This window comes from Notothenia rossii (assembly GCF_949606895.1).
Source record: "Notothenia rossii genome assembly, chromosome: 4".
Taxonomy (NCBI): Eukaryota; Metazoa; Chordata; class Actinopteri; order Perciformes; family Nototheniidae; genus Notothenia; species Notothenia rossii.
Genome location: NC_136902.1, coordinates 88703798 through 88729512, shown reverse-complemented (window position 1 = coordinate 88729512; position 25715 = coordinate 88703798). Strand labels below are relative to the sequence as shown.

The 25715-nt window shown below is 40.7% G+C and overlaps 1 protein-coding gene across 1 annotated transcript in view; it reads right to left on the bottom strand.

Moving 5' to 3' along the window:
* Positions 1 to 23897, bottom strand: part of fbxo46 (F-box protein 46) — a 24556-nt gene extending 659 nt beyond the window's left edge. Inside the window, exons 1-3 of the mRNA XM_079674385.1 lie at positions 23504 to 23897; positions 3864 to 4485; positions 1 to 2712 (exon numbers count right to left, since the gene is read on the bottom strand). The exon at positions 1 to 2712 is cut by the window's left edge and continues 659 nt beyond it. Coding sequence (XP_079530511.1) covers positions 961 to 2712; positions 3864 to 4358 — 2247 coding nt within the window. The 5' untranslated portion in view covers positions 4359 to 4485; positions 23504 to 23897 and the 3' untranslated portion in view covers positions 1 to 960. The remainder of the gene's footprint in view (positions 2713 to 3863; positions 4486 to 23503) is intronic.
* Positions 23898 to 25715: the final 1818 nt, after the last annotated feature.

Genomic DNA, 25715 nt, shown 5'->3' with positions numbered 1-25715 from the left:
TTACGGGGAGAACACAGTCCTCAAGAATAAAAGCAAACAACAGCAAACATTCTCTGACACACACACACACACACACACCTCAGTAAAACAGCCAAACAAAAACAAACAAAATGGCAAACAAGCAAGTCAATCAAACCATACAAAGTGACATCAGGCCATCAAGTTTCTCTTTTTTTAAATCCCATTCAATCCCACTGGTCTCAAGGTTAGGGTCCGCTCTGAAACAACGACGAGAACTGTGCCCGCCATTAAACCAAACGGTATGGCTATTTCAGTAATAATAATAACGTCAGTGACACAGGCAATGATTTCAGCAGCATTATCAGGGGACTAATCAAACATAGTACACTGTTACAGCACATTCAGAGAAGTAGAAACGCATGGCGCAGGACAGGTACAAAATGGCGTCTTGTACAACGGAGAACTCAAGTTTGCTTTATACAATCACATTTCTAGAGCGGCGCTGCACATTCCACATCCACTTTTTACATCTGCTGAGACTTGGGCTCAGCTCATTTCATTGAAGCACCGTTGTACAGCTCACATGTGGTACTACACAGAACACAGAACGAGTATTTGGGAACAGTAAGCAGGCTCTAGGGCGATACATTTCTATGCGTCACTGTATGGATGCTAATCTCAATCAAATACACTGCAAACATTTTTTTCACGTGAATGACCTTCAACGGCCGTGTGTGGAGTTAGACAGGAAAAACCCGGATGAGTAAGAGGCAGAAAGAGAGGGCTGACGGAGGGGACCCCAACCCTGGTTTTTAAAGAAAGTGCCACTCTGGAGGAGAGGGATTCTGGAGGGCTTGAACAAACTAAAAGGCAAGGAGAGTGATACACCTCTCTTCCTTCTTTACCACTTCACTTACAGGCCAGGAGCGCTGGAGCAAAAGAAAATAGTCCTGGAGTGCTGATTCCTCTCCGTGATCCTAAGAGTACTCCCCCCTTTCTCTACCTGGCCTCCTCCCTCCTGTCCTCCCTCTTGGTGCGAATGGGCTGCGAGCCGTCGGCCGGCTGCTGGACCCAGTTGTTGTCGTGGAGCCCGACCCGACAGCCCGGCGTGTCTTTGTCCGTCCGCCGGCAGCACATCCAGTAGGAGCGTCCGTAAGGCAGGTCGTGGTGGTAAGGTTTGGGGTGCCAACGACATAAAGAAACGTCCCCGCGCTCGTACTGCCGCTTGCACTGCTTGCAGGGGTCCTCGCGGTACAGAGGGTCTTGGTTCCAGCGCGAGTCCACCGCTCGAACCCCGTAGCTCTCGATGAGCACCTTGAAGTAGTGGCAGGTGCACTTGAGGGCGGCCAGCGAGCGCGTGGGCAGGTATCCGAAGATGTTCACCATGATGTGGTCGGGCAGCAGCAGCATGTACTGCCGCGGCTCCAGGAGGCGCTGGATCTGGAAGCGGATCTCCAGGAAGTCATGTGACACGTGGCGGTAGAGGCGACACAGCGAGGGGTCCGAGCAGTCGTCCACTGGAGAATCCGGTCGCTCCCCCGAGCCGACGGACACCCCGGGGCCGCCGCCGTTGTTGTTGTTGTTTGCACAGTCCAACGAGCAAATCCCCGACCCACCGCCACCACTCGTTCCTTTTAAATCCTCCTCTGGACCCCGTGGAGGCTGCAGGAAGAACAGCTGTCCGGGAGGGGGGTCGTCTGATGAAGGGTCTGAGGAGCCGCCCCCTCCACTGGGCAGAGCGAAACACACCGTCTCCTCCTGCACATTCTCCGTACTGTCTTTGCCGTAAAACACACATTGGTCCACAGCGCCCGTCACCACCACCTCCACGTGGAAGCCGGTCACTCGCTCCCTCCCCATCCCCGAGGACTTCTTCTCCTCCTGGGTGGGGTCCGGGCTGCCGCAGCTCGGCCTGTCCGGGTGATGGAGGTCTCCGTCTGGTTTGGGGGCGGCGGAGGTGGCGGCCAGCAGCAGACTCCCGGGGTCTCTGGAGGAGGGGCTGACCAGCTGGTACAGGTCGCAGGTGATTTTCTCTTTGGCCCTGGCTGCCGCCTGGCTCCCCCCGCCTCCCCCACAGCTCATGAACATACATCGGGACCTTCCAGCCGGCTCTAACTGAGACCGGGGGTCCATGTTCGACACTCGGAAAGCTATTCTGACCTCGCCGTGACTGTGACTGGGGGGCGGCGGAGGGGAAGCGACGCCGGACTCCCCTCCTCTCCGACGCTCGCTCTCTGGATGGACAGAAGAGTCTGTTTCGGGTCCCAGATGGAGCCGGTTCTCCTGGTTCTGGGACTCAAAGTGCGCGATGGCCTGGGCCACCCTGAGGGACTCCTGCTGCTGCTGCTCCTCCAGCTCCTGGTCCGTCTGGATGGGGGACGATGACTCTTTGGAGGGATGGCCACTCGAACTGTCCGACACGAACACGATGGGGCTGGGGTCGGACACGGTGCCCCGCAGGAGAGTGTGAGGGGTGAGACCCTGAACGTTAGGACACTGACTCTGAACGGCCACGATCCCCTGGAGGGCCATCGCTGTCCTCTGCTCCACGAGGGCCACCATCTCTGCCACCGACAGTAGGTCCGTCTCGCTCACCCCCCCCAGAGGAGGCTCGTCGGGGCTCGGGGAGGAGAGAGGGCATTCGTGGCTGAGGTTCAGCTCCGAGGCCTGGGAGCGAGTTGGAGGGTCGTAGGAGGAACACCGTCTTCTTCTCTTGGCTTTACTGCAGTCCGTCGCCCAGTTACCTTTCACCTGTGGAGGAGGAAAAGGATGAATGTTTTGTTTTAATAACCAAAGTTAAATCTAAGGAAGCACCAGATATTTGTCCGACACATTTTCACCAGATAATAGGAAACTTATATTATGTAAACTTGCAATATTGAAACTATAGCTGAAGGTTAAATTGCTTTGATTGACTTAACTGGTGCAGTACCTACACCTCCAATACAGTAGGAGGCGCTATGCACTTTTAGGGTAGGTTTGTGATCCGACAACCAACACAGAGAAGAAAGAATAGAGAGGCCAAGTCCCTCCCTTTCCGGGGGACCTCCATGGGACCTCATTTCGGAAAAAGTATGTATTGAAGTCAATGGCGAGAGAAAAGTTATCTTTTGATCCAGTTTGAATTGTGCCACGAATTACACATATGATGTTTGTCAATTTAAAAGATAATTTTGCAAGTCAAATGAACTACATCTCCCACCTCGCACCACACACCAAGACGGCCGTCACGTTGGCATATTTCACTTCTTTCTTTCAGAATGAGGCGGAAAATATTAAAAGAGGTGAAAATCACTCCAAGTTTGGGCATGTTGAGAGCTGTACATACACACAAGGGGAGTTAGTCGGTTCCGTAAGAGTCAGCATGCGGGACCGGGACTCTGGGATTTGTAGTTTCTTATATTTCAACATTTTACAACAAACTGTGGCTTTTTTGACATGGAAATGATTTTTTTAAGAAACAAACATCATATGTGTAATTCGTGTCACAATTCAAACAGGATCGAAAGATAATCTTTCTCTCTCCATTGACTTCAATACATCATTTTTCTGAAATAAGGTCCCATGGGGCGGAAGTAGATGGGCAGGACTTCGCCTCTCTATGACTGTAACATGTGTATTTTTCAGTTTCAAGGAAAGAAAACAAGATTAAAAAACAATCTTTAGGTTTTTAACATGTTTAAAGTGATGGTGAGGTCAGAGCTGTAAAATATTAGAAGTTTTCATTTTTTCTGATGTCTACTTTTTTTGTCTTCAGCTTAGCATTAACTAGATTTGGAACTTAAAAGCTTAAAATACACATTTGTGAAATGGGCCATTATCTTTCCTGTATCGGCCATGAGAACCCAATTCCAATAAATCCATACCGTGCATCCATCCTCTCTAAAAGAACATGTCTTTACCTTCATGGTGCTGGGTCGTGGCTGCCCTGCCCCGCTGAACTGATGAGCCACGAAGAAGGCGATCTTCTCCTTGGTGTTCCCCGGCTTGATGACGTACCAGGTGTCTAACAGCACGCGGCCATCTTCCATCTGGGACCCCGAGGAGGGCGGCGACGGAGGGTCCGAGGAGGGCAGAGGGTCCTGGCTCTGCGACATGGAGCCCTCGGGTTCGGGGGGAGTGTTCTCCTCCCCTGCATCCTCCGCTTCTCCATCCTCCACACCCACTACGATGCCTCCATCTTCACCTCCGTCCACGCTCCTCGAGGAGGGCTCAGCTTTGCAGAGGTTGGGGGTCCCCGTCCCTCCTCCACTACCTACTCCCCCACTTCCTCCTCCGCCTCCTCCTCCTCCTCCCCCGCTGCCCCCTGAGCCTGGGCTCCTAGCTTTGTTCTGGGAGTAGGTGCCGAAGGGGCGGGGGCACCACAGGCGGATGTGGGAGAAGGTGTCTCGGTCCATCAGGATGAGGAGGACCACCGGGACATGTCGGCGTCTACGCTGGCCAGCAAACACCCAGAGCCAGAGCTCTCATGGTGGGGGTCGCAGTGCCAACCTGACGGGTCAGCGGCAACACGGAGCATACAACCTGCAGTGAGAGGGGGGGGGGGGGGGGGGGGGGTGAGAGGGAAGGGTGCGGAACAGGCGGGGGAGGAATGAAGGGAAAGAGAGAAACAGTTAAACAATGTTTTTTAGTTTTCTATTTCTTTGTTATGTTAAAAATCCTAATTTAAAAACACATACATATTTTTCTATAGGTTCCAAAAGAAAGTGGCAGTCATATGTGGAAATTATTATTATCCATAACTATTTTTAGACATTCTGAAACTCTGAAAGTTTTGTAGCTGTGATCTACTAGGGGGATATTTTCATATAAGCTATTTATAAGCTTTCTATCCTCCCACTTCAGATCATTTTGTTTTCATGTACCTTGTCTGCAGTTAGGGCCGCTCAATTAATCATATTTTTAATCACGATTACGATTATGGGTGGCAACGATTACGAAAACAACCTAATCGAAATAAAACGATTATTTTTTAATTATTATTATTACTTTTTTTTTTTATTATTATATATATTTTTTTTTTTTCCAGTTGAATTAAACTTAAAGTTCAAGGTAATCAACTGTTAAAAACATACTGTTCACATTTTTTTTCTCCAATAAATGGATGTTTTCAAAGTCAATGAATAATCACATTTAATAATCGCAAATACAATTATTGACCCAAATAATCGAGATCATGATTTTTGCCATAATCGAGCAGCCCTATCTGCAGTTACATTGAAGTAGTGGATACAAAATAAGAGTTTGTACAGCAACAATTCTCAATAGAGCCGGGATCAGTTCAGGAAATCAATGCTCAATTGTGGCTGTGTCGAGTAGATGCCTGGAGGTACAAATACAAAAGCTGTACACTGTAGAGAACACACACAAATATATATATATATATATATATATATATATATATATATATAAATATATATATCATGGTACTACAAACTGAACCACTGGCCTGCCTGCTACTTTAGCCAAACTCAATTAGCCCTTACATTCACTACGACTGTATACTCTGATCGTCTCCCGGCTTTAGAGCGTCTCAATCAAATTAAAGGGATTGCATTTCAGGTTTAGTGTCTGCGGCCGGGACATGAAAGGGATGAAGGATGCAACACAAATGAACTCTCCCCTCTCTTTCCCCCCTGCATCTCAGAGCTTCAAAGAGGACTTGCTTAATAGGAGCCAACACAGGGAGGAGCATGCAGACATATGCTGGACCTATTTTTAGCTCACAGCAGGAGGGGGTTGGTAGTAGTGAAACTGCTGTAGCCGTCCTGCCTGTCCTCACCCCTTTCTCCCTGCCAGAGTACCTATGCTACAGTCTGGGGGGGGAGGAAGGGGGAGGATTTGAAGTCCACCCAGTATGCTTCTGCAGCTCGAGCAGCTGAAGGGGCTGCCAGGAACGTGCCGGAGAACTTAAGGAGAGAAACAAGTGGCGAGGGAACAACATGGTTGGCTCACCGCTGATTTGAATGCCTGCCAACAGCCTGACATTTCTTTTTCATATCAACTTTCAACGACTCTTAACTGAGCAATTTCACACTTTAGATTAGTTGCAACAGCCTGAGACCAGTGCACGTCAGTATTAAACTACTGCAGGTCAAGACAAAAGCAAATCAATTAAACCAATTATGAACACAAGGTCTCAACTTAGCGATTAGTCAATTGACAAAAATATTATTTGCATTTTTTTTGATAATACTTGTTGTAAAGTTCATAGCAGAAAACGCCATTTCTCAACCTCATACTTTGAGAAACCAGGATGGACCTTTTCAAGTATTTTTATACCTTCTAAATCCAAGCGATTATTAGATTTATGTAGAAAATAATCGGCTAAATAATTTGAAGAAATGAACCAGCCACTCAAACCTTTGCATAGTTCGATATAAACGTATGTTATATTCTCCCACAGGGTGGTATATATTGCAAACATGACTTTCAGACTGTGAGTGTTTCTCAATGTCAAGGAAGGATGCTCCAGAGCCACTATTTCAAGGATGCTATACGTCATCGAGTCCCGCCGAAGGACTGTTCCAATGTCCGGGCTCCTTGGAATTCTACCGAGCCCGGCGTCCTTCGTAGCGTGAAATTTCGAGGCTGCACATGTGTATCCTCCGTGGTCTTAAAATCCCCACAATGCTTTGCACACGGACCAATTTCCAAAATCTGTGGCGGAAAATGTAAGGTCTCCTGACGCACACCTGCACACTTGCTCGCCTGTTCCACTCTTCGTTTTCCGAATGCCAGGAAGGATTCTTGCCTCGCTTCTGAAGGAAGTGACTTGGAAGACATGTGCTACCAAGGAAGCGTCCTTGACATTGAGAAACACCCCCTGTTGACAAGACAACATCTAGTGGTTGGCATCAAGTGAAGAGGCTTGTTAACATTTGTATTTTCGTATATTGACTAAAATGGGGAGATCAACAAAAAGTATACATCGCTGTGGGACAACTTCTCCTTGTAAATGACAACAAACAATTCAGCTACAGCTTTCTTTTGTGTCTCATCATCTCTACAGGTCCAGACATTCTGGGTGTTTCTCAATGTCGAGTAGGCTTGCTTGGTAGCACATGTCTTCCGAGTCACAAGCGCTTCAGAAGCGGGGCAAGAATCCTTCCTGGCATTCGGAAAACGAAGAGTGGAACAGGCGAGCAAGTGTGCGTCATATGAGAGGCCCCGCCTTACATTTTCCGCCACAGATTTGGTCAAATTGGTCCGTGCGCAAAGCATTGTGGGGATTTAAAGACCGCGGAGTCTACACATGTGCAGCCTCGAAAGTACGCCGGCCTCGGTAGAATTCCAAGTACAGGGTTCATACACTTTTTCACCAATGATTTTCAATGACTTCTCCAGGACCTTTACTTAATTTTCCATTACCAAAAAAATTACTCTGTCTCAGCGGTACCACTGAAAATGGTTTATTTTAACATGGAACAGGAAAATAAGGTCTGCCTATGAAACATGTTGTGCTTATCTAAAACAAATCAAATAGTAGGCTTACTAGCTTCTACACGCTAAAGCAACTCAAATCTCTCACCAGCAAAACACCTCGTCAGCTAAATGCCATTTTACGTTTCATTACTATACGATACAGTATTTATCATTCTAATATTACTTTTTTGGCGATGAGATCAAATATAAATTATATTTGATGCAACTTTTCCAAAACTTTGGGAAAAATATTGTTTTCCATAACTTTTCCAGGGCCTGGAATTAGCGTTTTGAATTTCCATGACTTTTCCAGGTTTCTAATGACCGTAAGAACCCTGCAAGTACGCTGGACATTGGAACAGTCCTTCGGCGGCACTCGATGTCGTAGTATGCTTGAAATAGTGGCTCTGGAGCAGCTTTACTCGACATTGAGAAACACCCTGTCACCGCCAGGCAGAGCTTCATTCGAAAAGAAAAACATCCATCGGTTTCTTTGATTAACTTTCTCTTATGCACTTGTACATCTTTGAACGTGGCAGCAACTTGACAAAAGCAACAGTTAAAATTGGCTCAACTTGATGTGTAAGGGAGGCGTGTGGTGCAGTTGGTTGTGCGTTGGTGTTCGGATCAGGGGGTCTGAGGTTCAAACCCCACTGCAGTCAGCATGTCGTTGTGTCCCTGAGACACTTCACCCCAAATCGCTCCTGTGGGAATTGTCCACAGTATTGAGTATGTAAGTCGATTTGGATAAAAGCGTCTAACAAGTGACATGTCATGTAATGTACGCAAAGATAGCAATACCCCAAAATAAAATGGCTGTTACAAACATCCCCAGGTGTAACAGTTGGGAATATATCCGCAGGGTGTGTTTTATTGGACAATAAAAGCTAGTATTTCTGCACTTTAAAAACATCTCACAGTGAGAGTCCTTCAAATGAACTTGTTGCATAACACAACGTTTATGACGGAGCTTATTTTGCAAATATATTTGTTTCTCTTTAGACGACAAAATAGCCTGCTTTACATTTAAGCCGCCACGACTCCTTTATGGCTGTAAACAGGACATGGTGGTGCCTCTCTGCCTCTGAAGTGGCGGTGCTTTGTACATTGGGACTAATGGAATGGCTCAGGGAAGTGCAAAAAGCTAACACCGCCCACACAGTGTGCTGAACCAATTCAAACGCTTGCTCCATAATCACATAGCAACAACTCAGCTGAGAGCCGGCAGATTATACTGTTCCCAGAAAAAACATCAACTGCTGAACCTTTTTTTCCTTTCTCTTTATGTCCCATTCTGAATCTCTCTCTCTATTCAACCACTTTTATTCTCTACTTCCTCTCCATCCACTCCTCTCTCCCCCCTCTCGCTGCATCATGTAATCCATCTCTCATAACAGATTGGATGGTATTATAAGAGAGAGATGGTCTGCCCACTGCAGTGCTTCAGTACAAAGCCACACACACACTGATAAACACACACACTGAACATCAGCCACTTCAACAAACGACAGATCAGAATTATTAGCCTGATGTTTTTCTGCGAATTGGGGATTGTGAGAAGAGAGGCCATGTGCCCACAATAGAGCAGTTGCATTTGAAAAAGTTACATTTACGGCTGTAACTTAAAAAATACATTTTGATCTTCTATTTTGATAATCAAGTTGACGTTAAAACAACAGCAACAAAAATGCTGCCTAGAAATTGGACATTTCCTGATGTTTTATGATATATTTAAAAAGGGTCTCCATTCTGATCATTCTCAGGTTCATATTAGTACTTAGGGTCTCTACTGTGACATGTCTCCATGCTTTAATGTTCAAAAAGCTCTTTGTTGTTCTCATACTGCCTGTGCTGCAGCACCTCTTTCACCCTCCGTCTGAAACCAGAGCCCAGTCTGCTCTGATTGGTTAGCTGTCATTATGTTATGGAAGTAAACAAAGGACTCCAATGGAGGCGTTTTCGGGCAGGCAGTAATCATGGATGTATAATAAGAACTGGATACAGCGTGGGAGGCGGGGTCGTCCTTTCCTATGAGAGCTGCTCATTGGCGCATGAGAACAAAATGGTCCAACCTTTGAGAGAGCGAAACGTCACAGATTACCCATCATGCCTGGCTGTCAGAGCAGAAGAACCCGTATGTGCGCTCACAGAGCATGCGCTCCTTAAGCCCCGCCCCCCGAGCTCCCACTCTCGGCTCAGTAGAATGAATGGAGACAGAAAATAAATCTAGATTCGGCTTTTAGTGCATTTTACAACTTTAAGGACCTAATGATTCTAATAAGGACTATACAATAGTTCAAACTGGGTAGTTTATTTAGTTTAAAAAAAAAGTATCCGCTGATTCACAGACGTCCCTTTCCCAATGTTAGTCAATGGGAAAAGTCTTTCTGGGCCCAGTGACGTCACGGACTGATACGGAAATTGTAGTACCGCCGTTTGGACACAACGAATATTTTCATCAGAGTCCGGCGCACTTCCTGGGGGCACACTAAAGGAAAGGGAAAACCCAAGAAAGCATAATTATTATAATTATTTAAGTAAACATCTCTGGGTTTGAGCTGTCAAAATAAGATGGTTTTATTATTACAACTTGTATTTTTTGAAATAGGAAATGACATGTTACCGCCAGATGATACATCTATATTAATAATGGAAATAGCCATACATTGCTTCTCTATTTGCTTACAAAAAAGACAGCACTAGCGTTTTGGAATAGTCCATCCTCTACACTGAGATCTTGCTCCTCTGATGGCGAGCAAACAGCAGCCAACATTTGGCAAGCAGAGGACCGTTCACAGCCAGGACACTGCTTTCGCTCTCCGCAGGTCCAAACTCCACTCTGTCCGCTCCTGCTCTCATTGATCATCCATCTCAGTGCAGCTCAACACGCAATTTAACGGACGCATGCATAGATTTGAGCTTCTATTGGCACATGAAGAAGATTCATAGATGTCTTGACAGCCTATATAATAACCAAGGTGAAACGCAAAGTCATTGAGACCATAAAAAGATTGAATTACCGTCTAACGCTTAATCCATTCCTTTCCTTTCCTACGTTCGGTTCGCCTGTCCTTCCTTGTATAACCTCAACCCTGAAAGGCATCATCTAGTAATATACATCTTTCTTTTCAGGACACACTAAGTTATCAGTAAATGTAGGATACAAGGATGTTACATTAGTGTATAAATATTAATAAAGACGGAAATTGAATTTGACAGAAATGAATTCACACAGAGAACGGTTTGAGACTTCATCTGACAACTAAGATTGTCCTGTACTAAAGACCTTGTTATGCTTCTTAGCACAATTCGTAATACAATTTTTCTTATTCAGTAGATTTAATCACCAAAGGAACATGCAACATCTTGTGTTTACCACAAATGTGCTCAAGGGATTTGTTGGAAATAAACCATGTAGCATTAAAAATGACTAATCAACTAAATGAATTGAATCAACGAGGACGAGGCAGCCCTTCTGACAAAATGAACACAATGTTCAATAACAACGACTCTTACGTTTGATCAGCTTAACTGGTGAAAAACTTAAAGGGATAACAGAGATTTGATGACATCTTGAAATTAAAGACACCAAGCTTCTCTCTGCAGGGATAAATCATCGTTTTGGAAAAGCTGCTACTTCAAAATATGGTCATCCATCATCCATGGGTGTGGTGAATGAGAAGATTCATGGTGAAAGAAACAGGCAATTCAAAAGATATTTCAAGATTCTTATGCCGAGTATCTCACATCCAAATACAGTTGTATCTTTAATTCAGTTTCCAGTACTCCACATTGCTCTCAAAAAGTCCCTTTAAGTTATTGAGCTTCTTCTTTTCCTCTTAATTTGAAATGGTTTTTCTGCAAATTAAGGCTTGGGTTTGGTTTTAAGCTTTCTGCATAAACCTAATCCCCCAAAATCCTGTCCAAGCGCAGTGGCAGCCAGCAGCACCAACACGACTGATACCCCACTGAAACCCCACAGAAACACCACAGAAACACTACAGAAACACTATAGAAACACCACAGAAACACTATAGAAACACCACAGAAACACTATAGAAACACCACAGAAACACTACAGAAACACTATAGAAACACCATAGAAACACCACAGAAACACTACAGAAACACTACAGAAACACTATAGAAACACTACAGAAACACTATAGAAACACTATAGAAACACCACAGAAACACTATAGAAACACTATAGAGACACCACAGAAACACCACAGAAACACTATAGAGACACCATAGAAACACTATAGAAACACTATAGAAACACTACAGAAACACTATAGAAACACCATAGAAACACCACAGAAACACTATAGAAACACTACAGAAACACTATAGAAACACCACAGAAACACTACAGAAACACTATAGAAAAACCATAGAAACACCACAGAAACACTATAGAAACACTACAGAAACACTATAGAAACACCATAGAAACACCACAGAAACACTATAGAAACACTATAGAAACACTATAGAAACACCACAGAAACACCACAGAAACACTATAGAAACACCACAGAAACACTATAGAAACACCACAGAAACACTATAGAAACACTACAGAAACACTATAGAAACACCACAGAAACACTATAGAAACACTATAGAAACACCACAGAAACACTATAGAAACACTACAGAAACACTATAGAAACACTATAGAAACACCACAGAAACACCACAGAAACACTATAGAAACACCACAGAAACACTATAGAAACACCACAGAAACACTATAGAAACACTATAGAAACACCACAGAAACACTATAGAAACACCACAGAAACACTATAGAAACACTACAGAAACACTATAGAAACACCACAGAAACACTATAGAAACACCACAGAAACACCACAGAAACACTATAGAGACACCACAGAAACACTATAGAAACACCACAGAAAGACTATAGAAACACTATAGAGACACCACAGAAACACCATAGAAACACTATAGAAACACTATAGAAACACTACAGAAACACTATAGAAACACTATAGAAACACCACAGAAACACTATAGAAACACTACAGAAACACTATAGAAACACCACAGAAACACTACAGAAACACTATAGAAACACCATAGAAACACCACAGAAACACTATAGAAACACTACAGAAACACTATAGAAACACCATAGAAACACTACAGAAACACTATAGAAACACCATAGAAACACCATAGAAACACTATAGAAACACTATAGAAACACTACAGAAACACTATAGAAACACCACAGAAACACTATAGAAACACTATAGAGACACCACAGAAACACCACAGAAACACTATAGAAACACTATAGAAACACCACAGAAACACTACAGAAACACTATAGAAACACCATAGAAACACCACAGAAACACTATAGAAACACCACAGAAACACTATAGAAACACCACAGAAACACTATAGAAACACCACAGAAACACTATAGAAACACCACAGAAACACTATAGAAACACCACAGAAACACTATAGAAACACCACAGAAACACTATAGAAACACTATAGAAACACCATAGAAACACTATAGAAACACTACAGAAACACCACAGAAACACTACAGAAACACTATAGAAACACTACAGAAACACTACAGAAACACTATAGAAACACTACAGAAACACCATAGAAACACTACAGAAACACCATAGAAACACTACAGAAACACTATAGAAACACTACAGAAACACTACAGAAACACTATAGAAACACTACAGAAACACTATAGAAACACCACAGAAACACTACAGAAACACTATAGAAACACCACAGAAACACTATAGAAACACTATAGAAACACTACAGAAACACTATAGAAACACCACAGAAACACTACAGAAACACTATAGAAACACTACAGAAACACTATAGAAACACCACAGAAACACTACAGAAACACTACAGAAACACTATAGAAACACTATAGAAACACCACAGAAACACTATAGAAACACTACAGAAACACTATAGAAACACTACAGAAACACTACAGAAACACTATAGAAACACTACAGAAACACTACAGAAACACTATAGAAACACTATAGAAACACCACAGAAACACTACAGAAACACTATAGAAACACTACAGAAACACTATAGAAACACTACAGAAACACTACAGAAACACTATAGAAACACTACAGAAACACTATAGAAACACCACAGAAACACTATAGAAACACTATAGAAACACTACAGAAACACTATAGAAACACCACAGAAACACTATAGAAACACTACAGAAACACTACAGAAACACCACAGAAACACTATAGAGACACCACAGAAACACCACAGAAACACTACAGAAACACCACAGAAACACTATAGAAACACTATAGAAACACCACAGAAACACTACAGAAACACTATAGAAACACTATAGAAACACCACAGAAACACTATAGAAACACCACAGAAACACTACAGAAACACTATAGAAACACTACAGAAACACTACAGAAACACTATAGAAACACTACAGAAACACTATAGAAACACCACAGAAACACTACAGAAACACTATAGAAACACCACAGAAACACTATAGAAACACTACAGAAACACTATAGAAACACTACAGAAACACTATAGAAACACCACAGAAACACTACAGAAACACTATAGAAACACTACAGAAACACTATAGAAACACCACAGAAACACTATAGAAACACTATAGAAACACCACAGAAACACGATAGAAACACGATAGAAACACTACAGAAACACTACAGAAACACTATAGAAACACTATAGAAACACCACAGAAACACGATAGAAACACGATAGAAACACTACAGAAACACTACAGAAACACTACTAGAAACACTACAGAAACACTATAGAAACACTATAGAAACACCACAGAAACACTATAGAAACACTATAGAAACACTACAGAAACACTATAGAAACACTACAGAAACACTACAGAAACACTATAGAAAACACTACAGAAACACTACAGAAACACTATAGAAAACACTATAGAAACACCACAGAAACACTACAGAAACACTATAGAAACACTACAGAAACACTACAGAAACACTATAGAAACACTACAGAAACACTATAGAAACACTACAGAAACACTACAGAAACACTATAGAAACACTATAGAAACACCACAGAAACACTACAGAAACACTATAGAAACACTACAGAACACTACAGAAACACTATAGAAACACTACAGAAACACTACAGAAACACTACAGAAACACTACAGAAACACTATAGAAACACTACAGAAACACTACAGAAACACTATAGAAACACTATAGAAACACCACAGAAAACACTACAGAAACACTATAGAAACACTACAGAAACACTACAGAAACACTATAGAAACACTACAGAAACACTATAGAAACACTACAGAAACACTATAGAAACACTATAGAAACACCACAGAAACACTATAGAAACACTACAGAAAACACCACAGAAAACACTATAGAGACACCACAGAAACACCACAGAAACACTACAGAAACACCACAGAAACACTATAGAAACACTATAGAAACACCACAGAAACACTACAGAAACACCACAGAAACACTATAGAAACACTACAGAAACACTATAGAAACACCACAGAAACACTACAGAAACACTATAGAAACACTATAGAAACACTACAGAAACACTATAGAAACACCACAGAAACACTACAGAAACACTTTAGAAACACTACAGAAACACTACAGAAACACTATAGAAACACTACAGAAACACTATAGAAACACTACAGAAACACTATAGAAACACCACAGAAACACTATAGAGACACTACAGAAACACTATAGAAACACTATAGAAACACTACAGAAACACTATAGAAACACTACAGAAACACTATAGAAACACTACAGAAACACTATAGAAACACTATAGAAACACCATAGAAACACCATAGAAACACTACAGAAACACTACAGAAACACCACAGAAACACTATAGAAACACCATAGAAACACTACAGAAACACTACAGAAACACCACAGAAACACTATAGAAACACCATAGAAACACTACAGAAACACCATAGAAACACTACAGAAACACTACAGAAACACTACAGAAACACCACAGAAACACTATAGAAACACCATAGAAACAACATAGAAACACCATAGAAACACTACAGAAACACCACAGAAACACTATAGAAACACCATAGAAACACTACAGAAACACCACAGAAACACTACAGAAACACCACAGAAACACTATAGAAACACCATAGAAACACTATAGAAACACCATAGAAACACTACAGAAACACTACAGAAACACTACAGAAACACTATAGAAACACTACAGAAACACCACAGAAACACTACAGAAACACCACAGAAACACTATAGAAACACCATAGAAACACCACAGAAACACTACAGAAACACTACAGAAACACTATAGAAACACCATAGAAACACTACAGAAACACTATAGAAACACTATAGAAACACCATAGAAACACTATAGAAACACCACAGAAACACTATAGAAACACCATAGAAACACCACAGAAACACTACAGAAACACTACAGAAACACTATAGAAACACCATAGAAACACTATAGAAACACTATAGAAACACCATAGAAACACTATAGAAACACTATAGAAACACCACAGAAACACTACAGAAACACCATAGAAACACCACAGAAACACTACAGAAACACTATAGAAACACCATAGAAACACTATAGAAACACTATAGAAACACCATAGAAACACCACAGAAACACTACAGAAACACCATAGAAACACCACAGAAACACTCCAGAAACACCACAGAAACACTATAGAAACACCACAGAAACACTACAGAAACACTACAGAAACACTATAGAAACACTACAGAAACACCACAGAAACACTACAGAAACACCACAGAAACACTACAGAAACACCATAGAAACACCACAGAAACACTACAGAAACACTACAGAAACACCATAGAAACACTATAGAAACACTACAGAAACACTATAGAAACACCATAGAAACACTATAGAAACACCATAGAGACACTACAGAAACACTATAGAAACACTATAGAAACACTACAGAAACACTACAGAAACACTACAGAAACACTATAGAAACACCATAGAAACACCATAGAAACACTACAGAAACACTATAGAAACACTACAGAAACACTATAGAAACACTATAGAAACACTATAGAAACACCATAGAAACACCATAGAAACACTACAGAAACACTACAGAAACACCACAGAAACACTATAGAAACACCATAGAAACACTACAGAAACACTACAGAAACACTATAGAAACACCATAGAAACACTACAGAAACACTACAGAAACACTATAGAAACACTATAGAAACACCATAGAAACACCATAGAAACACTACAGAAACACTACAGAAACACCACAGAAACACTATAGAAACACCATAGAAACACTACAGAAACACTACAGAAACACCACAGAAACACTATAGAAACACCATAGAAACACTACAGAAACACCATAGAAACACTACAGAAACACTACAGAAACACCACAGAAACACTATAGAAACACCATAGAAACACTACAGAAACACCACAGAAACACTACAGAAACACCACAGAAACACCATAGAAACACCATAGAAACACTATAGAAACACCATAGAAACACTACAGAAACACTATAGAAACACCATAGAAACACTACAGAAACACTATAGAAACACCACAGAAACACTATAGAAACACCATAGAAACACTATAGAAACACTACAGAAACACCACAGAAACACTATAGAAACACCATAGAAACACTATAGAAACACCATAGAGACACTACAGAAACACTATAGAAACACTATAGAAACACTACAGAAACACTATAGAAACACCATAGAAACACTATAGAAACACCATAGAGACACTACAGAAACACCACAGAAACACTATAGAAACACCATAGAAACACTATAGAAACACCATAGAGACACTACAGAAACACTATAGAAACACTATAGAAACACTACAGAAACACTACAGAAACACTATAGAAACACCATAGAAACACTATAGAAACACCATAGAAACACTATAGAAACACCATAGAGACACTACAGAAACACTATAGAAACACTATAGAAACACTACAGAAACACCACAGAAACACTATAGAAACACCATAGAAACACTATAGAAACACCATAGAGACACTACAGAAACACTATAGAAACACTATAGAAACACTACAGAAACACTACAGAAACACTACAGAAACACTATAGAAACACTATAGAAACACCATAGAAACACCATAGAAACACTATAGAAACACTACAGAAACACTATAGAAACACTATAGAAACACTATAGAAACACCATAGAAACACCATAGAAACACTACAGAAACACTACAGAAACACCACAGAAACACTATAGAAACACCATAGAAACACTACAGAAACACTACAGAAACACTATAGAAACACCATAGAAACACTACAGAAACACTATAGAAACACTATAGAAACACTATAGAAACACCATAGAAACACCATAGAAACACTACAGAAACACTACAGAAACACCACAGAAACACTATAGAAACACCATAGAAACACTACAGAAACACTACAGAAACACCACAGAAACACTATAGAAACACCATAGAAACACTACAGAAACACCATAGAAACACTACAGAAACACTACAGAAACACCACAGAAACACTATAGAAACACCATAGAAACACTACAGAAACACCACAGAAACACTACAGAAACACCACAGAAACACCATAGAAACACCATAGAAACACTATAGAAACACCATAGAAACACTACAGAAACACTATAGAAACACCATAGAAACACTACAGAAACACTATAGAAACACCACAGAAACACTATAGAAACACCATAGAAACACTATAGAAACACTACAGAAACACCACAGAAACACTATAGAAACACCACAGAAACACTATAGAAACACTACAGAAACACCACAGAAACACTATAGAAACACCATAGAAACACTATAGAAACACCATAGAAACACCATAGAAACACCATAGAAACACTATAGAGACACCACAGAAACACTATAGAAACACTATAGAAACACTATAGAAACACCACAGAAACACTATAGAAACACCATAGAAACACTATAGAAACACCACAGAAACACTATAGAAACACTATAGAAACACCATAGAAACACCACAGAAACACTATAGAAACACTATAGAAACACTATAGAAACACCACAGAAACACTATAGAAACACCACAGAAACACCACAGAAACACCACAGAAACACTATAGAAACACCACAGAAACACTATAGAAACACCACAGAAACACTATAGAAACACCATAGAAACACCACAGAAACACTACAGAAACACTACAGAAACACCACAGAAACACTATAGAAACACCATAGAAACACTATAGAAACACCATAGAAACACCATAGAAACACTATAGAAACACCACAGAAACACCATAGAAACACTATAGAGACACCACAGAAACACTATAGAAACACTATAGAAACACTATAGAAACACCACAGAAACACTATAGAAACACCATAGAAACACTATAGAAACACCACAGAAACACTATAGAAACACTACAGAAACACTATAGAAACACCACAGAAACACTATAGAAACACCACAGAAACACTATAGAAACACCACAGAAACACCACAGAAACACTATAGAAACACCACAGAAACACTATAGAAACACCATAGAAACACCACAGAAACACTACAGAAACACTATAGAAACACCATAGAAACACTATAGAAACACTATAGAAACACCACAGAAACACCATAGAAACACCACAGAAACACTATAGAAACACCATAGAAACACCATAGAAACACTATAGAAACACTATAGAAACACTATAGAAACACTATAGAAACACCACAGAAACACTACAGAAACACTATAGAAACACCATAGAAACACTATAGAAACACTATAGAAACACCACAGAAACACCATAGAAACACCACAGAAACACTATAGAAACACCATAGAAACACTACAGAAACACTATAGAAACACCATAGAAACACTATAGAAACACTAAAGAAACACTATAGAAACACTACAGTGCATCATAGGTACCAAGGCTGTTTGAACCACAACTGTCACAAGCTTTCTGTATTTATTTCTTAACTCTTTGACACATACAGAAGTTAATGTAGGCAGCACTTAAAGGTCCCATGTCATGCTTTTCTGGTTACTACCCGTCCCCTTGTGTGTTATGAAGGTTTTTCTGCATGTAAACGGTCTGCAGAGTCACAAACCCTCAATGCTGTCTATGCAAATGCAATGCTGAGTCACAAACCCTCAACCCTGTCTATGCTGCCCCAGAACGCCTCGTTGGACATTTCTCTTTTTCCATTGTTTACTTCTTGGGTATAGTGACGTATTCCGGGTATAGTGACGTAACGTAACGGCTCCGCAGATTGGTCCAAATGTCCGCGGAGCCGTTACGTTTGGACCAATCCGCGGACTTCCTCACACACACACACACTTGGCGGGACGTTGCGAGGCTCGCTGCTGCGAGGAGCGGGACACTGTGAGCTGGCTCACTGGTGTGGGGTCGGCGAGACACTGCGGAACTCAGCCTGAGCACACACACAATCTCCCAGCCAGGCTGCGGGTGTGTGTATGTTTCGGGCTGGGTTTAGTTGTGTCTCGCAGACGGCCACTGGGCTCACAGGGAGGGGGGGGGGGGGGGGCAGGAGCTCCAACAAGCCGTTTAGGACAGAGAGTGAATACACATGCTATACAGAGATGCTGTATGAGAAACCAATGAGAGTTTGGAAAATTGCACAATATACATTTGCACCAGAGTATGCAGTGATGGTGCTACTAAGCTCCTTTTTTCAAGTCAAATCATACTGCAGATGTGTCAGTCTAAAATGAAAAAAGAGCAGTTTTAAGTGGACAAGACAAGACACAGAGTTCTGCTGTTTAACCTGCATACACATCTTGTCAATAATACAAAGTGAATCATTCCTCCTCTATCAGGAAGATTGTGAAGTATTTTGAACATTGCAAAACGTGTCTAGATACACTAGGGATTCGGTACGGGCCCTTCGGTTCGGTACACGTGTGTACCGAAGTGTACCGAACGAATATAACGTTAAACTTAAAAAATTGAGAACGTGAACAACTTTTTGGAAGTAATCTCAGGTGCTGCGTCGCAGCATTCAGAGTAATTAGCTCAAATTGGGTTCAACGCGTCATAGAGCGAGCAAGTCATTTCATTGGACGAGAGGCATACTATGAGAGCTGGTCAGAGGGATGCGTTCAAATTTAGTCAGTAATTTGAGGAACTGTCGAAATGGCGAACGCAGATAAAGTTGAGCTCGAAAATCCTCCAGCATCATTGAAGTCTCCGGTTTGGGAACAATTTGGTTTCGCAGTTACGTACAAGGATGACGAACAAAGACAGGTGGACCGAACCAAAGCTGTTTGTCGGCATTGTTCAACTAAAATTGGTTACGCGGCTGGCAATACATCAAACTTGCACACTCATTTGAAAAGGCATCACCCGAACGTGACTATCACCGGTACCAAAAGAAAAAAGACTGAAGTGCAAACCCAACTCCCACTAGCATTTAAGCCTCCACCACTCGCAAAAAGTTCAGACCGAGCCAAAGCTATTACAAACGCCAAATATCCTCATGTTGCCATGTTAGCAAAAAAAAAAAAAAACTAATAGTTTATGTTTTGTGAGTACTAGTACAGTAAAGTTCAAATGCAGATTATTTCAATCAAAATGCTGCACGTTAATGTTTCTTTTATTATATTTTGTATTTATTTGAGTGAATACATTATTCACAGTTTAATAATAATAAAAAAATATATATTTTATGTTTTGTGATAATTTGTTCTGCTGTACCGAAAACGTACCGAACCGAACCTTGACCTAAAAACCGAGGTACGTACCGAACCGAAATGTTTGTGAACCATTACACCCCTAAGATACACACATTGTTACTCAATGTTCTGTCAGAGTTATGCTTCACAAGGTAGTGACCTGTTCACAAATAACAATCCTACTCTTTGCATAGTGACAGATTCCCATGACTTAAAAACAACATTTCTGCTGGACTGGGTCATTTCCATATACAAATCCTGAGCAGTTTCGCCAGCACTCTCAGCGGGATAATAGTTTCACTGTAGTAGTAGTAGTAGTAGGTGCGTGCCGTTCAGAACACACAGTTTACCACATCCTCATTAAAGGCCGATTTAAGATTTAACGAGTCGGATTACCAAAAAGAGCAATTTACTACTTGTGATTTCTAAGGCTGGAGAAAAAGTCAGCCTGCTAAACACAAAGCAGTCACTCCAACTCAACCCCCCGCTTACTATCCTCCAGCCCTCCTACACTGTTCTTCACAGCCAGACGACCAAAAGCTGACGAAACATAAAGCATGCCAAAAAGCCTTAGCTCAATCTCCCTCTCTGCATGTGTGCCTGTGAAGACAATGCAACAGAAGAGCTGCCAGCAGGCAAACTGTCAACAGAACAATAGAGCCCAGTGAGCGGTCTGCTCAGGAGCAACGTTATTACATCGAGAGGACACCTAGGAAGAGTGGCTGTCTGCCCTGCAGTGCATCTGTCTCAGCTTCTGTAACAACATCACAAGTTAGGCTTTGATGCAAGCTTTCATACTGCAATCACTAAGACCACAGTGTCAACACAGGGTTATCGTACTTAAACATCCGAAAAAGGAGAATGACAAATAACGCATCATCTAACTAAATCAAATCAGACAGAACTCCATGTGGAAATGAGCTATTTTAGCAAAACATAATTGATTCTTATACAGCAATGATAATGTGAGAGCTTAATATGCTACTGTCCCAAAAATGACAATGTGAGAGCTTAATATGCTACTGTCCCAAAAAACAGATTAACTACTTTTTCATCTTGGCTTATCAATGTGGACATATCTCCTTACAGCAACTGTGCCATAGGATGCAATACTACACTTATTGAAATATGCATTGTTAAAACACTTAATATTATGGTAGAGTCTCTCAACATGTAGTCCCTACTATGATCAAAATAAGGCCTGCAGGTCACTAGACCAACCTTACGACTGACTGTAATTGAGCCAGCTTATCCAGTGACAACCAACAAGTGTGGTGTAACAAACAGTGGTGTCAAGTACTGTGTTTAAGTACCATTATGAGAGACTTGCAGTTAACTTAAGTATTTAAATGTGTTGCTATTTTGTACTTCTACCCGATTACAAATCAGAGGTAAAAGGTGCTCTTTTACTCCACTAAATGTATTTAGTTACTTTGCACATTTGGATTAATTATGTGAAATATAATCAACACTTAAATAAATGCAGTAAATGTACAAGCTACTCTGCACCATACAAATGAATTAAACCTAGCTGCACCTTTGATAACACTAATGCATCAATATTTATAATCAAAACATATCATATATATTATGCTGAAATAAACCAATCTGCAGAATTAGTTATTTTACTTTTGGTACTTTAAGTATATCTTGATGCTTATACTTTAGTAGTTCTACTTGAGTAACATTTTGGATGCAGGACTTTTAATTGTAACAGAGTATTCCTACACTGTGTTATGTGTACTTTTACTTAAAACATTATCTAAGTACTTCTCTCATTTTTGATAACAAACACCAAAAAACAAAACTGCTTACTTATAAGCAAAATACTTATTTTTTAAGCACCAACCACTAGCTGGTTCCATAGATAGCAAACGGCTAGCATAACGTCCTGGTAAAATGTGAAATATATTATATTAAGTCCATTATTATATAACATTAACAGATCCTGAACAAGTACGCTTCCACTTACTTTAATAGTGTATAACTGTGGTATTGCAAAAGGTCAATACACCCGCCATTAGCTACCGAGCCTGCTAGCTGGATAGCACAACTTACCTGCATAATAACATGACAGCGCTGGCAAGCAAGCTAACAAGCTAACAATGTAGAAAACAACGTCTTTTTTGTGTAGCATCCTCACCTTAGTAGCGTTAATATCCACAGACAGCCTCCTTGACTTGCAAAACAGTCGATGACAAGTGCTGTTTTTCCTTTTTGTGCCACCAGTTGGTCTGATGAAATGCAGGAGTAAACTATCCGTGAAGCTAAAGCTAAGCTAGCGGCGACATTAGCCAACAGCTACTTTCTATTATCAACCTTGTCAAGTGATTATGCTATTGTGTGTGGGTGTCTGCCTGTCAGTCCTCTGAGCAAAGTCTAGCTGCCTTGTTAGGACTCCGAGCAGTCCCTCTCCCACTATCTATTTAGAAGTGACACAAGCCTTTACGGTATGTTCTCGGGGATACCAAAATAATCAGTGTCAAAACGGCAGCAGCAGCAGCAGCAGGAGGAAGGCCATCTTGTTGACAAGCAGCTGCATAAGGCCCGCAGCCAATAGCAGAGCAGAGTCGGTGGTATGCCCATATATGGCGTCCGCACAGTGCCCTCCCTCTGCTGCACACACACACACACACACACACACACACACACACACACACACACACACACACACACACACACACACACACACACACACACACACACACACACACACACACACACACACACACACACACACACACACACACACACACACACACACACACACACACACACACACACACACACACAATGGACCACAGTGGAATAAAACATCATAAGGTCACTGTGTCAGAGACAGGTGGGGAAATCCATTTAAACAGCCATAAGGCACTTCAGTCATAAGTCATGGATGAACTACTGATGAACTGCAAAGCAAGCAATCCCATACACACATTTAGAAATAGAAAAAGCAATACAAACATTTATGCAGTTCTTATTTAAAAAAGAAAGTCTAACAATTTGATTTTCCTCTCTGATTTTGAATGTGGAATTTCCCCAATAATAAACTTACTACCCAAAGAAAGATATGTTTTTACATCTCATTACCTTCCAAAAAATGCAATCCATTTTTGCACAGTTTTACTTATTATAGTTCTATAGTATACAAAGTAATACAATAAATGACTTGATGAATGAACTTCCTAAATGTTCACCAAAATGTCACTTGAAGGGAATCATCAAGACCGGAAAGAGATATTTAATGAAAGCAAATATATTAAAAATGACTACAAAGAGGCCAAAAAAAAGGGCACACAGTTACCACAAAAAGGGACAAAGCAACCAGTGACACAACATGACAACAAAGAGATGCAAAGTGACTGCAAAGACACACAAAGCACACAGTTATTAAATAGATTCAAATTAACTAAAATATATTTTATGCATATATATATATACAAGAAGAGGACTGTCAATTTGTATTAGAAATGTTAACATCCATCCGACATGGGAACATTTTAATATTTAAACAATTATGACCTGTTCAAATTCTATAGTGCCTCGCAATTGCTGAGCAGTCCAGTTTTGCCCCCTGGTGGGTTAATGTATTTGTGACTGCAATTGAAGTCTTGAATGTCCTTTTGTGGAAGTGTTCTCTCTGTTTGCCTTAGCACATCCTGAAAAATTGTGTCAAATTAGGTCAAACCATTTTTTGAGAATCTTGCTTTATTTAGTCTTTTGCACATGGGACTACTTAAGACAAAATACAAAATGATAGATAGCGAGAAACGAGTTCAGTCAAGGTTATGATATCTATTAACTCATAACAAGATACATATTTAAAGATACTTACTCAGTGTTAAAAGAAAAATGTATACAGTATGGAAGACATTTAAACATCACGATGTAAAAAAATGGAGAAAGTTAATTTAGAACCGGAGATTTTTTTATTTTATTTATTAATAATGAAGGTATATCTATGTTATGGAGTATAGCCTAAATCATACGTATTAATACAACGTCATGTGCATGTGTCAAATTGAATTGACACTTTAACCCCCTTACACAACCCACCCCTTATGTCATTGTCCTGTTATATTGTAATGTCGTGAGCATTGTCCTTGTCCTATGTCTTTGAAACATGTTATATTGGTGTATAGACAGAATGTACACATATGCGTGTCTATATGGTTTTTATTAAGTAACCTTCAAAATGTTATGTTTTTCATAGGTATTGGTACCAAATATCTGGTTTGTGTGTATGTTATTGTTCAAATTACTTATTTTATAAATTGTCCTTTTGTCAATAATAAAAAATTTTTTGTACAGTATGGTAACAGTGCCTCCTTGCACGTGGAGTCATCGGTGACACC